Source organism: Acanthaster planci, linkage group LG10 (assembly GCF_054643075.1).
Source record: "Acanthaster planci isolate LZ-2023a linkage group LG10, COTS_SCS, whole genome shotgun sequence".
Lineage (NCBI taxonomy): Eukaryota > Metazoa > Echinodermata > Asteroidea > Valvatida > Acanthasteridae > Acanthaster > Acanthaster planci.
The window spans coordinates 3726828-3745319 of NC_141786.1; the positions used below are offsets into that span (position 1 = coordinate 3726828).

The 18492-nt window shown below is 40.4% G+C and overlaps 1 protein-coding gene across 1 annotated transcript; it reads right to left on the bottom strand.

Moving 5' to 3' along the window:
- Positions 1-717: 717 nt before the first annotated feature.
- On the bottom strand, positions 718-16857 carry LOC110984296 (monocarboxylate transporter 12-like). The gene is made up of 5 exons (XM_087142834.1): positions 16722-16857; positions 9853-10091; positions 8834-8977; positions 7272-8120; positions 718-3014 (listed from the first exon to the last, which is right to left on the bottom strand). The coding sequence occupies exons 2-5, from the start codon at positions 10049-10051 to the stop codon at positions 2887-2889; spliced, it is 1320 nt and encodes a 439-aa protein (XP_086998960.1). The 5' UTR covers positions 10052-10091; positions 16722-16857; the 3' UTR covers positions 718-2886.
- Positions 16858-18492: the final 1635 nt, after the last annotated feature.

Sequence of the window (18492 nt, forward strand, 5' to 3'; positions counted from 1 at the left end):
TTAAACATGGTACCTGAAGTGCCTCCACAAAATTGTCATCCTACTTTTAGTACTACTCTCAAACATTTTGCCATACAATGAACATGCACTTTGGTGTATTATTTTATCATGTCTGTATGTTGTCAAATGTATGTGCAAAAACTTACACTGCCTACCCTTAAAAGGCGAAGGCTAATCAGGCAATAGACAGACAAGACAGACATAGGCCTACGTAAGAAAACGAGGACAGTGCAGGACTGCCTTGGTGAAAAACAAGAGTGAAAAATATCACTTTCGTCAAAAAAGGGTGTGCCACTCCGACACTGCACAACAATCAGTCAGACACACAAACTAAACACAAAAGAAGGGACATCACAACGACAAATCCCACCAACATGTAAACACACCACACACACACAAGACAAAAGATAACGGGAGGTAGAAAGAGATCATGAAAAAGAAAACCAAAATATTAAAAAGGAGAACAACAATCATAAAAAAATATAACATGACATCAAAAGCATAAAGACTGAGCAGAGACAACAAGGAAGAAAATTACCCCCACGGCCCCACCCACTAAAAGGAAACTATTTTGAGGCTGAACAACCCACAGAAAGCCAGGGTAATCAGTAATAATTATAATTTAAGGTGGTCTTTAAGTTTGTACAAAAAGCAGACAGAGACTCACAGGTCAACATGTTCACCATATCACCAGGATGAGTACTTTAATTCCTGACAAACATGCAGCGAATGGAGTACTTGAATACATCAGTGCGAGCATACAGATCGTGAACATTTAATCTGGTATTGGCATATCTGCTGTTAACATAAATTAAACTCAAGAACAAGGGATGGAAATCGCACAAACTGCCAAATAGCAATTGCTTACACACAAATTTCATAAACATAAACTCTCGTCTGACACTTAAGGTACTTTACGCACAGCAAGCCGCTCAGGGTGAGGTTGCTCCTGTCTACGTTGATGCAAAATAAGACGAGAGGCATACCTTTAGACATGTTCAAGTTGATTTTAACGAGTCTAACTCTATACACAGGTCACGCAGGAGATCAGTAATCAAGAATGGACATAACAATTGCTTTGTGTAGACCCATAACATGAAGCCGAGAGTCTTATAGGCCTTAGTAGTGACATACTGCACATACTTATCCCAGCATAGGTTACGCTGTAAATGACACTTAATTATTTGAGGGTTTCACCTGTTGAATGAGAGTACCATCCAAGACATACAAGGGAAGATAAGGTTGTTGTCTTGTCCTAGTAAGAGCCATAACTTTGCATTTTGTGGCATTGAGAGCAAGCGAATTCTTTTTAGGCCAATCACTGATGGAATTGAGGTCATCCTGGAGTTGATGAATGTCACCACTTGACTTGATCTCCTTAAACACAAACGTGTCATCAGCATAACGATATGGACGACTTTTCAAATGCAAGTGGAGAACATCAATGTATAGTTCAGACTGATTGTTCAGTCTTGAGTGCTAAATCAACTTGCTGTTTACAAGCTTCACTACTCCCCTGATCAGAGAAGGGGGCACCATGCCAGATGGGTATACATGCTTTCAGGTGGGGAAGAATAAGAGCGGCGTTTCATCATCGCCCTAGGCTTGTCATCTCCTTTGCTTGTTTTTGCTTGTTTTTCTTTGGGTTTGCGTTCTGGTTTTTCGGTTTTGATTGTTTACACGTATGTGGAGTTTATAGTAATTTGCTATATTTGAAATATGGTTTGACAATGCTACACTTGTTTCTGACAGAATAATGTTATGGAAATGCTATCGTCCTGATGGTGGTTGGTTAGTAATGATTCACTGTTTGAGCGGCGTTAGAATTATTTTGTAAAATAGAAATGTATCATTTTTTTATTTTTCTTTGCCGAAATCGAACAGTAAATTTAGATGGAATTTTTTGATGGAAAACAATTTACTAACAACATTCCCCTATAGCTTGAAGAAATTCATAATTTGTGCAAAACAAAAGAAAATTAACCATTTTGGTATGTTGTGCAATCTTATTAGGTCAAAGCCATGCTTAAGAATTTAGTCCCCAGCAATAGCTTATTCTTAGAAAAATCAAACTATTACTGTAAACACACCGATATAAAGTCATTTCTTGATTTCCACCACCTTCTTAACCCCCCTAAAGAAACATGTTCACCACTTTTCTGAATTGAAACAAGTTTTGCTTCATGGTCAATATAAATGAAAACTCAAAATGCTATTGGTTCCCATATTATCGGAAATACATCAAATTACATGTATACTTTAGTTTAACAAAGTGCAGGGGATGCAACAGTCTAAACGACTTCTTTACTTACACTTCAAGGAAATCTAATTACATCTTAATCGTGAACGAATTTGAAAATGAGAATATGTGAGTTTGAATTAATATAACAATGATTTAAAGTAGCCGGGCGATCGTTTTCATAATCCATTTTCTTGTCAGTTTTGCCCACTACACTGTTACTTAACTTTATGCTTATGCCACATATAATTGCTAAAACTAGCCAATCTGCAAATATGGTAAAAGAAAAAAATTGTATAATGTCAACATATATGCACAGAATGTCTTTACAAAGTTTTCAAGTACAATCAGAAAGTTCAAAGAGTAGACATAACAATATTTTTTAACAGTTGTAAGTGTGCCCAAACCGACTGTAAAAACCAAAATTAAAATATGAAATTGTTCGGACAATGTGGTTCCAGACTTCACGTGCGGCTACTTTTTATTAAATAAATACACCATTTAATCGCTAAATATCGTCGGAAAGGTGGGTACATGGTAAATTCCTTCCTCCAACGACTTAAGCTAAATAAATCTTATGCACAATAACTGGAAGGTTCTCGTATTGAACGGGAGTGAGCAGCGGTGTCTGGGACCCGATGGACATTTTAAGGCGACTTTGCCTGGCGTCGATTTAACAGCGCTTCTGCAAACAGCGCCACCAACGAAAGAAGCGAAATACATCCCATGATGACGAACGCAAGGTCGTAGCTTCCAGTTAAGTCGAACATCAAACCTGCAACAAGCATACATGTAAATTTGTAACACCTACCAACATTTTATTCCACAATGCCTTGATGGGATAGGTGAGGGTCATTAGTTTATCCCCTGCCATCATGGCAAATGAGTATGACTATCTCCATTTAGAAAGAGTCGTAAAGTTGTTTTGTGTAACCGTCGTTTCGAATAGTCCAGGGAAGTCCGCAACTGGAAACGGTAAGATTGCGCCTAGCAGTTTCTTGTGATGAAATGTAACTTGCATGTGTACTATTTCTCCAACCCATTCTATTCCACCTGACTGAGTAAATACAGTTGTCCCAGAAAATGTACGAACTTTTGAAAGCTTGTTTATGCACAATAACGAGGATAGAGAAATTTCCCATTGGCGCCGTCTGCACATATCTGCATCGAAACCGAGGCGCTCTGTGTTAAACTTCGTCACGCGCACCTGCGGACTCTACACAGTACATGTAGTATACACGCAGATACACGACCATCACAGATACGTTAATTTGCAGAAAACTGCCGTTTTCTGTTGATGTTACGAATCTTATGTTTTGGCTGCATACCCATAGGGGGAATGTAAGTATTAGGCCTGAATGTATTAGGCCGTGTCCCTGTCCGGTGTCCAGTGTTTTAGTTTAATTCGGAGGGGCATATCCATGTACATTTGTGCTCAAATTATTCATACCCTTTGTAAAATAGCATACTTTTCTCAATTCTTAATTTTTAAGAGCTATTATGTTGTACTTCCACTATTTGTTCCAATAAACAAACACACGTGTGCTGGCTAAACTACATTTGCATAATGATAGATGCTCCTTATAAAAGTATTCATACCGAAGATTTACATAGTCCAAAGTCTCTTTCTAATAAAATATCGTGATCTTTGTTCTTGATGGCTGCCTCAGGACGGTTGGCGTAATTTTGTCGTAGGAAGGTTATGGGTAATTATAATAAAGTGGGCGTATGTTAAAAGTTGCGACCTTTCTGCTTGGAACTCCTTAGACCAGATAAAAGCCATTAGGGTAGTCATTTCTCCCCTGACGGCTTTGATACAGGATACAGTGGAGTCATTTGCTGCTAAGGGCATTGAAGCTGCATGTTTGGCTAAAGATACACCTTAACCAATCAGATGAAGAATCGACTAAGGACAGTATTATCTGGTGTTTGCCAGCTCAGAAGCTTACATTTACTGCCGATACTGCAAAACACGCCAGTAGGGCCGATACCCTTACAGACAACTCCATGTGAAGCAGCCAGGTTGTGACAATTGTCGTTTAATTTGTCAATGCAAAACTGGGTCGCCGACCAAGTCTCTATTGCAACCGATAGAGCCAGACAGCGTTTGTCCACTTATTTAATCGTTGGAAAAAAATCAACCACAATCAGTAAAGCAAAGCAAAGGCAAACTTCATCTTCAATTACTCTGATCATCTGGCAAAATAAACATTGTTGACTTGTCATATGTAAAATTATGTACAGGTATAGCCACGTACACATTCAGTTAACCTTTCACCTTACGAACGACTAGAATTATGTAGTTACTATGTAGCAATCAACCAATCCAAAAGCGTTTCCCAAACACCGGCTCTTGCATTAGAATAATGACACTGCCCAATACAGCGTCCGCGGACGGTTGCAGCAAAGCGTTGCAATGTAACCAACCATATCTTATATACAACAGAAGCTTCGCGAACGGAGCGATTGTGCAGGTAAGTTTATTTTTGGTAGAGTTCTTGACACGGAAGAGCCGTCTGCAGGCCGGGGTCAAGTGACGTTCAAAGTTCAACAGACTCATTTTAATTTTTAAGATGGCGTGTGAGAGTGCAACTGTGAGATTGAATGGGTAAAGGCAAAAAGATTGGAAATACCAGACAAACGTGAGTGAAATAATTCAATAGAGCAATAGTGCAAAAGAAATTGCGCCTACGATTACAAGATGGTGCGTCGAAGATTTCACTACGCCGAGACGAAATTGCGTATAGGGATGTGTGGCTAAGGATGGACCGGTAGCGAGGATCCGTGCCATACTAGTGGGGCTAGGATCAGATGTGTTCTGGCGAATTCCAGACGAGACTCCTCAAGTTTCTTCCCGAGGAGCGGTGTCTTCCTGGGCCTGCGTCTGTGGAGACCTCATTTGTGCAATACTCGCTGGATGGTTGCCCGTGACACCTTCGTCCCTGCCTTGTAAAGGGTATCAATTATGGCCTTGGTTGTGATCCATGGGTTGTTGTTGGCCTACCGGTTGATTTTCTAGCGAGTCTGGCAGATACTTTGCACTTGTTTTGGAATTGCTTTGTAGCCTTTGCTATCTTTATGGGCATTCACGTTACGTTGGCGTATACCCATCACACTGAGTTCCTTCTTGTTGGTCATATTGACAAGTAAATGAGAATAATCTGAAAACTTTTCTTGTTTTTATACACTTCGGACCAGATGGCAGTTCACCCGAACCTTGAACACGAAGTCATCAGAAGAAGGATACTGCATGTACTGTGTCGACTCCGCGGGCGCGCGCGCCGAAGTTCAACACAGGGAGCCTCGGTTTCGATGCGAGTATGCGCAGATGGAGCTAATGTGAAATCCCTCTATCGGTTATTGGGCTCATGTTGGGCAACATTCAGGATATGCATTGCTGATAACGCTCATGCAATGATACATTTAATAGTGAGTGCGTTGCTCATTGGCGTGACGCAGGGCAATGTTAGCTGCGTGGTGAGTAGCCTTTCCTGAAGTCGATATATCAACACAAAGAAATACGGGTCGTAATAAAATTTTACCTAATACAAATTATCCCTGATCACTTAATCAATTAATTAGTTCCTTGTGAATGTCAGGATAACCCCCATTGTTCCTTTAGGTTGAGGGCAATCTAATTGTCAGGTGTCCTTGTTGTGTATTGTCGCATTCGCAGAGAGTGTCACTGTCATCATAATCAGTGGTACCATAACGGGTCTGCTGCCTTTGGTCACCCTGAGCGATCTCTGGATCCCTGGGGGAACTCAAGTTTAGGTTACATACATGATGATACATCATCAGTGCATTTTGCTATTGGTGTATTAGTTAGCCATGCGTTGTTTTTGTGTGTATGACATCTATTCTTATTGAAATTGATAATTTTTAGCGATCACAGGAAACTCCTGTAGCAAAGGTAAGCAAACCATTTCCCAGTCAGTGCAAGCCCCATAGCTAAGATGTCTCTGCAGTAGTCTCAGATATTACAAACACTTTCCCATGGAGGTACAGTCGAGATGATGCTCCAATGTGAAAGAGACACAGGTCCACACAGGTCGTCTAGATTCTTAAATACTCTTTTTTTGTACCCAAACAACATTCCTACCCATTAACAAAATGTAATGTCGTCAAGTCAAATTCCGAGAGGAATACACACAGAAGACTGCCCTCATTTGTCAGTAAAACAAAAGAAAAATTACCAAGTTTTAAAAGACCACCGTGTCAGAAAAATGAACCATGTTCTTTTCAAATTGAAATTATCATCCCTATGTATGGCATGAGTATAGCTTTGGGAAAGATAGGTTGGTTAGTACGCCACAACGCCCATCCTTGTTTTGATCTGATGGCAAAGGTCTAGGTTCAGTTGACATTTTAAAGGGTTGCTGCGATTGGTTTTTGTTTAATACAAACCTTTACAATGCACCTTTATGTTCAAGCTAACCTTAGTTTCAACTTTGGTATAACAATTTCAAAGGGTATGGCACCTCTCAATATTCTCATGCTAACCAGCATTTCATACTTATGAGTAAAACTGTGATGTCATTTCAGGAAGAAGCCACAATGTTACATTATTTGTACACAAAACGTCCTGCATTTTAGGACATTTTACTGGACTCGGGTTTTTCTCTTCTTTGCTGACACATTGTTATTAATGTGCATAGCAATAAGCACGCATCAAACCCTTTCTCAGAAGTCTTGTAGTAAGTAAATTTTGGGTTTACAATTTGAACTGAAAAGCCTATGCACCGAGCTATGTCTTTCCCAGATGACCTCAAAGCAACACCGTTAGAGAGCACAGGTTATCGCAATTCTTCACAAAACTGCAATATTCAATGTATTAAGGCATGAAAGAAATATAAATGAGTTTTCTTATATTGAAAGAGAACACAAAGTTGAAGAAAAAAATTGTTTCTAACAAAAAGAATCATTGCAGCAAGACTAATTTCAGAGAACAATGGTTAATTCGCTCCATCTGTAGAGTGGCCGTATACCCATTTTAATTAACAAGCATTTTTAAAGTACAAACGTGGTTTACCTGGGAAAAATCCAAAAGCAAGCGCCAGAGCTGCCGTAAAAACACCTATCCAGCTGAAAGCGGGAACTAAATCTTCAGCTCCAAACAGGTCACGGGTGTAAATGTCACTCATTGTTGCTGTCATTCCGCTGAGACCTTGGAAGAGGAAGGCATTGACCATCATCATCCAGTATGTGTTGATCCACGGAAGGGTCAATAAACCCAGGGAGCTAGCAACGATGGTCGAAAACAATGATAATCGTAGATTTAGTAGCCCTCGGTCTAAAATCAGTCCAAGGACAATTTTGAACACTATATTTCCAATTCCTCCGGCTAGAGTGAACGTCACAGCCTCGTATCCAGAAAACCCTTTGGTCTCAGCGTATACAACAAAGTACATCAGCCAAAGATCACACGTAATGTAATCACATCCAAAAACAGGGAAAGCAATCCAGAACTTGGCGCAGCAGCAAATCGTCCACCCGAGAAGGTTCAAACGCGCTATGATGGCGTCCTTCTTGATGTGGAATCGTGATTTCTTCTCACCATTGGGGATTCTGGATTGGTCCGCAGCTGGCTCCTCCTCTTCAGTGGAGACAAGTGGTAGGTATTCGTTTTCTTTCTGTGTAGACTCTGGTGCTGATCGTAGGAGGAAGCCAAATGCACCAAGATGCAAGCTTATTGCCCCAAGCAGTAGCAAGGCACCTCGCCAGCCGTAGGTGTCTAAAAGCACTTGAGTCAGGGGCCCAACGACCACCAGGCCCACTGCATGGCCTGAACTCCCAATACCAGTAGCGATGGCATAGCCGGTGGTGAAATGGCGTCCGGCCATTGCTCTGGTCAAAATAGAGATAATAGACAAACCAGGCCCTGCAAACAGTAAGCAAGAAAGCCTGGATACTTGGAAACAGGGTTTTAAAAGTTATACTTTTTATTTCTTAAATATTATTGTTTTTCTGCTGGTGCAACAATGTTGCTCACCCCTACAGCTAACACTGGTTTAATCAGTGATTAATTTGAGTGGGGATTTGATAAATTGCCTCAATCCTTTAAAACCCGAGTCTGCTTCAAAAACAGTTTTTTGGGGAAAATTGAAAAATCCACATCTGTGTTCATGTCGAACTCTTGTCTTAGTAAGGGAACGATTTCTTCAGATTATCATAACGACATTTCAAGGAACAGTCGATAAAAGTCTGCAAAACTGAACTCACTAAACTCCTGCAGTTCAAATGGACACAAAGCAAAGTATTGAATCAATTTCATGGAGACACAAGAATTTTGCCGCAGAGGTTTTAAGCAGGGCATATTACATGCATACAATGTTTTCAACCATCTTTATGTGTACTATATTACAATAAATCGTTATTTGCAGTAGTAATTGCAACACCTGCGACCTTCCAACCTGAATAATATGGCGTCTGCTTAATTTCGAGAAGCCGGTTAATTGCATACATTAATCGTGATCGTGATATGGATACCCATATCCTAAGCGGCCGAAAGAATTATCACAATGGAAAACGAACCAAGTTCTGAAAGAAAAAGAATTTGAACTTTTCGGCATTAACAGAAAAAGTAAAGCATACCTGTCAAAAGGGATAAAGTAAGTGCGACGTGGAAAACACTGGTCGAGAAGGACGAGAGTATCACAGATGCTCCACTTAGAAGACCACTTATTACCACCACAGTACGAGTTCCAAAACTACCATGTAGAGGCCCGGAGATGGGACCTGTGTCGATGGAATATAATAAAAACAAGAGCAATTTAACAGCATAAACATAGAAACTGGGTTTAATGGAATGTCAAAGTGTGATCTTCACGTGAAATTGAACAAGAGTGCTACTTATCAAGTTCTTATTTCCGATAATTGGGAAATTTCCTCTAACATATAATGCACTCGCTGTTGTAAAGTTATTTACGATACAGTTCTTTTCGAAAGCAATCGATACACCACTTACATGAAAATTTTGTATTTTCCACAAAACAAAAAGTCCATAAATATTTTTTACATATATGTTTAAAATATGTTGGATCCCCCAAATCCTCACCATACAATATGCTATTGATTGTAGAACCAATGTTGTTTCATAACCCTGAAAGAGCTGGTTTTATTTTGGACCATGTCGTGGCCGAGGGGCAGATTCCGCCCCCTCCCGCAAGAACTTGGCTGCGCCAGGCTTGATTGTTTCAAACTTAAGTATTCAAGTAAAGCTTCTGTTTATCATTACAAATACATGGATTTTTAACTCAATCAGTGATGCAGTTTTGTTGCTACGGTCACTCGCAGTTCAAGGCTACACATGTGCAAGCCCGCGTGTATTCGGCACTGCAGTGAAAAAAAAGTGTACGATTTGGCTGTCCAGTCTTGGAAAGTGGGCGCTGCACAAAAATGGTATCTTCGATTTTCACATAAATGGTGTCAAAATAAACTCAACGGGGTGCACGAAAAATCCTGAAAAAAAAAAGCACTGTGGCGTCATTAGAAAGGTTAGAAGGGGCGGAGGGTTGAGGAGGGGCAGATTCTGCCCCTCGGCTCTTTCAGGGTTAAAGCACTGTCACATGTTTGAAACAGAAACCTGACTTTTTTTTTCAACGAAAGCTTACCTGCAAAACCTGCCACGGCATTCATTCCCGCAATTAAACTGCCAATCATCCAGGTGTCAGCTATAAATTCCTCACGCAGCGTGGCTAACATCACCCCTAGACCTTTGGTAAAGCCTGACAAAAGCATCATGCTGATATGCATGCAGACGACAATGTAGAATCCTTGGAGACATCGTGTGCTGCACTTTTCACGCATCATGGATTTTCCAGGTTGAAATTCTTTTATTTCTGCAACAGGGCTTAAAATACTTAAACATGGTAACTTCTTAAAGATTCAACTGCTCAAAAAGTCCCCTTTCCAGGTTTGATGCACCACTCGACAGAAAATTAATACGTGTTCGTTCGGTGAGCTGGAAATGTAAGAGTGCTGCAGTATAAAATGAAAAGCCACATAATTCCGCTTACAAACACTCTGATCCACGGACTCAACTGTCATTGAGTACCAGTGATTTCCTGATAATGGTGAGAAGTGGTCCAAATAATTGAGACTTCTTGTTTTTTGTTCTATAACGTTCCTAAGATAATTATACCCAAACCCAAAGTATGAATTTCAAATTTTTTTACATCGCGATACACTTGAAAGAAAAGGATTTTCTAAGTAAAAAACCCTGTAAATTTGTACCAATTAAGGTGTTTCGTTGGATAGAGTTTTAGATTTCGGACAATTTTTCACTCTTGAAAAGTCAAAAAGAATTGAAGAAAAGTTAAAGAAATTCAATATCGGGGAAAAAATGTACCAGATACAATAAAATAAGCAATTCTTGATTTTGAGCCAGAGAGTGCGCTCTTTCAAACCGGCTTCTTGCCCGGTCCACTCGTGCAACGTGGCTTAATCAACGCGGAACACACGTCTAGCCCATGTAGTAGCACAGACTACATTAGTAACAGCGTTAATCCCACGAGTGTAGTTTTTATTTGGGGGATCTTTCCATGAATCTCTCCATGGATTGTTCCAGGCATTTTGATCTGCGAGTATTTTCTGATAATACTCAACTCGTGTGATTAAAAACAATCAAGAAGGTAGGTGCTGGTGTCCGTGTTTCCTCCTTTAACTCTTTCCTGAACAAACACGTCTCCCACCCGCGAATGAGACAATACAGCTTCTTCCCATAAAGAAGCTGCCTTTATATTTTTTGATGAATAATTTTAATGTTCTCCCTTGCATTTGGCACTTTTGTACTATTTCCCAACTTCATGTACAGAAATTGATTAGATAATAGCACATTCAGATAGGCGTACAATACTTTCAGATCCAACGGAAGGCGGAAGAATTTGATGCTTAAGAGTTTCTGGGTGATTGCTCTTAAGGTTCTCTCGAAGAATAAACGAGGCTTGTGATAATTGATATAATGGTCAATTGTGCATGAGTTTAATCTTATGGATGATTGTGCCGTGAATATCTCACATTGGGGCATCATTCTGTGGGAGATTGCTGAGGTTAAAAACTTGCTCCTAAATCTTCTGGACCGGAATATCATGCGCAATTCGTCCAGTGCGTATGCCAGCCAAGTCGTCCTTGTGAGAAAAAAAACAAGATGAACACATTTTTCTCGGCATTGACGACAGGTGCTCATGTACCAAGTGAAATATTAACACCAACTGTACGCACTTACGAGCGTTGCGTGTGGGCATCTCACTTCGGGTGACTTCACTTAGGCGGAGACTTCCACAGTTGAAAGTCGGTTTTAATATTTGTATTTATTCTCATTTATCTGCACCTCTTATTATTACAATTCTTTATTACATCTCACATTCCTGGACAACACGTATTCATCTGGGCGTATATTCTTTCCCGCTTCACCACTTGTCATAAACATTGTAATGTTGGGCCTCAGCAAAATGAGTCAGCAAAATGTCATAATTTACTGTCACCGTCATAACCAACTTTGTGCAGAGATTTTAGGAAGCATCAATGTCGAAATTGCATCGGTAGTTGCTTAATTAAGCGATGTTACATCATGTGGCAACATGAAGATTGTGGATTAGAAATGACTGCACCAATTCTCCTTGTTTTTTACAGGTGAGGTAGAAGGAATGGACGATGCATTTGACTGTTAAAGGATACTGGTAAGGACATCTAGTGGTCCTTAGTATGCAGTAAAATAACCCGAATGATCCCCTGTGTCTTTGCACAATCCCTCCAGTCATCATACACGTTTATTGCTGAATAGAGTCGTCGGGTGCTGGTCCTTAATTGGTGGTGTCACACGCAGCCATGTACAAGGTGTATACGTTTGTCGATCCACAGCAGGCTTGACCCTCTCTGGAGACACCATCTATAACTGAGTGGACAGTGTGCTGTCTTTGCCAAGCAGCAACTCCGGTAACACTGCAGTGCCCAGCTAAAGCAAATGAACTGATGTTAGTGTTGGTCATCAAGGGTACTCTACTTTGTCAAAAAAGTCATACCCTTTAATGAGCTGCAGACTATTCTCGTGCCAGTTCACATTAGGCGCCTCGATGATAGCAAAGGCATAGAAGCCACTATCATGCTGGAACCCTCAGCAAAGTGTCACAAATCCTGTGAAGCAAAAATTCAACGAGACGAAGCTAGAGCAGGCAGAAAGGAGACATTCCGAGAAAACCAGTTCAGCTGCTTCCAAGAAGGTCACCCTGCAAACTGCACAACATAAAGTAGTGATAAAAGATGCCCCTTTTCGGCGTGGATGACGACACCGAAGACACACTCTTTGCAGCTGCCGCTTTCAGGCTCAACAAGAAAATTAGAGAATGTGCCATAGATCTTCAAGATCAGCAACTTCTTGCAAAGTTCAGTGATGGGGACTTGATAGCACAAGACACTAAGTATCAACTCTGTTGTTAAGTATCACTTCACAACAAAGCTCTGCCTCAGAGAAAGCCCGAAAAGGCAATCCCAAAACAATTAACAACATCAGTAAAAGCATTGCTCTCGCAGAGTTGCTGACATGCATTGATGAAGCAAGGATGGATGAAGATGTAGCTCAAGTCCTCAAGCTTGCAGACCTTTTCAAACTGTATTCTGCGCATCTTTAGTAACTTGATGTTGAGCACGACACCCGTCCACACAGCACTGAGCTTAATTATTGCACCCTTGCACGTTTCCCAGATCGGACATGACGTAGTCTTAGCATTTGGCAGAGACCTGGGAGCTGCCTTGCACAAGCACTACCGGGAAGATTTTGATAATGAAGCCATCTGCCTGGAACAAGCAGTCAAGATTGTGCGGAGAGACAATTTCCAACTGCAGACAACTTTCACAGGCTTCTTTTAGGAAGCATGTCAGGTCAATCCTGTACACCAGTCACTGTTGGCAATAAACCTTTTGTGAATAAACTTTTACCAAAATCTGTAATCCCTCCATGCACGAGCGTCAGGAATTTAGGATCATGGTTTGATTCAGAAATGACAATGGACACCCACATCACTAAGGCTTGTGTGCAGCTTTTGTCCACCTTCACAATCTTAGGCACATCAGTTAAATTCCTCTCTCCCGATTCGCTTTCAGTGTTAATTCACGCATTTGTGACCAGCCGTCTGGACTATTGTGATAGTCTTTTGTATGGTTTGTCCAGCAGCACAGATAAGAGATTACAGTCCAGAATGCTGCAGCTATACTTCTTACAAATACACCCAAGTTTCAGCACAGAACACCAATAATGTATTATCTGCACTGGTGATCTGTTTTGTACAGGATTAACTTCAAAATACCCTGTTAACATACACAACCATCCATGGTCTTGCTCCTAAATAATTAATGAATCTTGTCATCATTAACCCTACTTACAGCAATAGCTGCTCCATTTTGGAGTACCGTTTTGCTAATTACTTGATTAAAAAAAAATACGGCCAACTATCAAAACCTTCCATAATATCCTACCTCTGTTCATGCTGAAAAGCCTAGTTTAGTCGCTGTTTACACAGGGGCTTCCTCTTAGCCATGAAAAAAGAAATATTCGAGCCGGTCCCTGAGTAAAGCCCATTGAACTGTGTACAAACATCTTCCAGATGTGAGTCCCAAGTGATTGTTTACATCAGGCCTGCACTTATCAATGGAAATGCCCTCCAAGGACCATTTCAATGGGGTGGGGCCCCTTTGATGTTTGTGGCTTGGGCTGACCATAGAGACACATGTCTAGACATGCATTAACCAAATCAGCTCTGCCCATAGCCAGCCAGATCTTCGGTTGCACCCCGCTCCACCCCCCAGCACCTAAAAAAAAATTCAATGCCATTTCTTTTCTTTGGGAGTGTGGAGGACATCCATGTAGCATTTTTGAGCCATTTACAACAGCTTTCGGCTCAAAACAAATACAATTCACACAGTTGTAATACCACTCTCCAAAAAGGAGCGTCTAACCGGCACAAAGGAAATCAGAGGAAACAATGCCGCGTAGGGTTAAGAAGGAGTCTAGATATCATCTCAGGTCAGCAAGCAATGGTCCTTTGTTAAGTTACCTTAACGGTAAAATGCTACCCACACTTGGTGATATGTTGCGCTGCAGGATTCGTAATTTTATTAATTTTATCTGTGTAGTGTACCCGTGTGTGGTATAATTACTTTTCTTTTATCGTAGGTAGGGTTAGAGGCGTCTGTCCCCAGGAAAGATCGAGACATCACCGATGCCAGCAGGGTTAGATTCTCCCTGTTAGCGGGGCAGATATATCTCCATACTGCGGTTTGGGTACTAGCGCGGTGACATTCATTCAGTTATCCTTATAAAATTTATCATCCTTTTATTTCTTAAAGTAATTTTTTTCCTATTTTTTCTATTATTATTATTATTAGTGGTTACGGTAACAGAAAGACACTGGATGATGAATTTTATTCTCATCATCTTCGAATACATCAATCTTAAACTTTGCTAGAATTCGGTTGGTATAGTCTAAACATCTCCTTGGTTTACATTAAGATGTTCTCCGCATGCTGGATTCGGTTTCCACAGATTCTACAAAATATACTTAGATTCTTGAGATGACTTTCTTTCTTGAATTTTAGCTGCAGTCTGTAAATTACGAATTTGTGGAAAAAATGGTGACATTATATTATAGTGACAAACAAATTATACTGAGAAACAGGTTTTCTGGAAGAAGCTCTTCAAACAATGTGGAAAGCTTCTTGGTAAAGTGCGTAGTTATGCATCGGAATTTTTAGAATTCATTTAGGTTTTGGGTGTACATCTACATTTTTTCATCTGATAGTATAACTTGCTCAGTGTTTATATTCCGTTAACAAACACCAATGTGTTGACCTTCAAATCAACTATTATTTGTATTTTTATATTTAATACATACTAAATCAAGAGTGTCGTGAAATGTCTTTTAAAATAAGAATAAAGAAAAGAGAAAATGGCAAGTTTCGGACTGCTATCTTGTTCTCTTGTTTCCTGAGGTGGTAGAAAAATGGCTACAAAATTTATATCATGCCAGGCTGCAGCACATGTATATGTGCCAGTGCTGCGTTAGCAGCATGCTAAACATGCACAGTATTCCACTTGCACGGTGATGCAACACGTTTGCACAGTTGCTATCAATTTCAAGTTTCTAAGGAGTACGGGACTTTTAGACTTTGAAAAGGTCGTTATTCTTTTAAAGCAATACCTACTTTTTAACTACATCTCAGCCCCTCGTCTATTTAAACTTTCTAAAATGGACAAAACATGCTAAACAATACCTTTTTTGGGGACGACACCGTCTGTCGGGAAGATAAAAGTGCCGTCATCTTTTCGAATTTTGCGTCGCATGGACTTTAAAGAGCTGCGAAGGGCCCTGTGCCAGCCAATCTAATGTCGGAATATTCATTTTAACTTCCAAACCGCTAAGTAGTCCATATTAAGCAAAACTGGGAGGAGTTTGTGCACCGTTTTGCAGTCGAAAAGTTCTATGGTCAAACCTTGTAAATATGCATTTTTGGTGATCTGCTTGTATCAGAACTGGCGCATATGCGTCAAACTAGATTTGGCTGGCAGCGCCACGGACATATATAAAAAATCTGGACTTTAAGTGCCTTTGTATGAATAGAAGCCAACCAGCGGTCATTTTACCAAGCCGAATACAAATTCAATGCGCGGGTTGTTTCTCTTTTATTGAAGCCAGGAAGGGCAAAGGCGGCATTGCCAGGCAAACTTTGTAGTCGGCTCGGTAAAATGGCCGCTAGTTGATTCAGTGATCTCTGTGAGCTGATTAAGGGCATTGAGAGTCCAGGTTTTTTTTAATGTACGTCCGTGTGCAGCGTCAGGAAAACAGCGGTCGGTCATGGTTGACCGAATTTTTACTGTGCCGTGTAGCCAGGTCACTGTATCGTGGAACCTGTAGCCAGAAGTAGTTGAACACGTGTCGAAGTATTTCCCAAGGAAATCCCACGGGGGGTTCAGTTGAGGAGGTTCAAAATCAGTTGCATGATGCACACATTATTTGTCAATTTTTATCGAGGTATGGATGGACATTTTAAGTTCCCAACCACAGTACAAGTCCAAAGGTAACAATGCTGGTGGCTTAGCGTGCGGCCTAGCTGTAATGTTTTGGTGTGGGGTAAAGGTTTTAGGTATAACAGCATAAATGATTAGGTTCAACATAAGCAGATTAACTCTGAAATTCGGCAGAATTTATAGAGTATATATAGCGTGGATCGTTTGTCTAAAATGTTCGATGCATTCTTCTTTTGACGTTTCACTATAGGGATCGCACAAGGGCACATCTACATTTGGGCACTACGGGGTTAAAGCCTCTTGTGTAAACAATCTGCCCATGACAATCCCTATTTTCCCTCCAGCTTCAAAAATGACAACGAATAATATAGAAAGGTAAAGCTGCCTCCGTTGACCCGTGATATACCTCCGTAAGACTCATTTTCAGTAGACGACATCAAATTGGTAAATCTTCCAGCTTACCTTGTCTGGAGTCTTCTTCAGCACCAAAAAACCCAGAGATATTTGCAGGTCAGGGGTTACAGCAAAATCAATAGACATGGTTTCGAAATGCATGTATTGTTGCTTTATAAATTCATACTGCTTTATACATCCATGCAACACCGCACTCCACTTCGTCATAAGACTTGCAGGACACAATGCATGTTTACGTATTGTGAATAACCAAAGTCTCCTTGAAAAATGACCGCACACTGGAGTTATCTGCTTACGCCATCAGTCACAAATGAATTTAGGCGAGGCAGACAGCTCTACTATAATTGTAAGGCAGGTTTAACTTAACACATGTATGCTACCTTTGCCGTTTTTTGGAGTGGTGCAACACTGGGGTGCTACCAAACTGAGTTGAACCACCCACATTTTTTTCAGACATCACCTACATCCATTTTCCGGGGCCAAACCCTTTTCGGTCCTGTTTCCTTATTTCAGGTTTGTTAAGGTACTTATTTTTGGTTCATGTTTTTTTTTAGTTTGTTTTATTTGTATTTGGTTTTAACCGAGCACGGGATGAAAAATCATAGCTTTCAAACCTGTGAAATATGATGAAACTTGCAATATAAACACAACAATCTGGAAAGGAGTCATAAGACAATGTATGTGATTGTTGAGACTCATTTTCAGTAGATGGCATCAAATTGGTAAATCTTCCAGCTTACCTTGTCTGGAGTCTTCTTGAGCACCAAAAAACCCAGAGATTTTTGCAGGTCAGGGGTTACAGCAAAAGCAATAGACATGGTTTCGAAATGCATGTATTGTTGCTTTATAAATTCATACTGCTTTATACATCCATGCAACGCCGCACTTCACTTCGTCAAAAGACTTGCAGGACACAATGCATGTTTACGTATTGTGAATAACCAAAGTCTCCTTGAAAAATGACCGCACACTGGAGTTATCTGCTTACGCCATCAGTCACGAATGAATTTTGGCTAGGCAGACAGCTCTATTGTAATTGTAAGGCAGGTTTAACTAACACATGTATGCTACCTTTGCCGTTTTGGGGAGTGGTGCAACACTCGGGTGCTACCAAACTGAGTTGAACCACCCACATTTTTTTCAGACATCACCTGTATCCATTTTCCGGGGCCAAACCCTTTTCGGTCCTGTTTCCTTATTTTAGGTTTGTTCAGGTACTTATTTTTGGTTCATGCTTTTTTTAGTTTGTTTTATTTGCATTTGGTTTTAACCGCGCATGGGATGAAAAATCATAGCTTCAAACCTGTGAAATATGATGAAACCTATAACATAAACACAACAATCTGGAAAGGAGTCGTAAAAAAATGTATTCACCATCTTTGGAAAAATGTCCTAAGACTGGGGCTTACTCTTGCTACTCAAACAAAACGCCCAGCAGAGAAACATAGTCCGATTGTATTTTTGTTTGTGTTAGTTTGTTCCATTTATTTAAAACAAAATGCCCTGAGGCGTTTATTTATGTTTTTCTGCTCAAAACTCAAAGTGCTTGTTACTCCCTAAAGAAAGTCCAGAAACCTGTACAAATTTTGCTGATTTCGATGTATTTCATTAGAAGGGAAACGTAATGGCCAACCAAAAAATGCCTGACAAAATTTGGGCAAGCATTTCCGGGTTTTGGTTTGGTTAGGTTTAGGCTTGCGTTGTTGTGATTTGGGTGGGATATGGATTGAGTCGAGTTGGCCGTGGGTTGTTGAAACAAATATGTGTACAAATATGCTCATAGTGCCTGAAAATCGTTATCAAACATTAAATCTTTCAG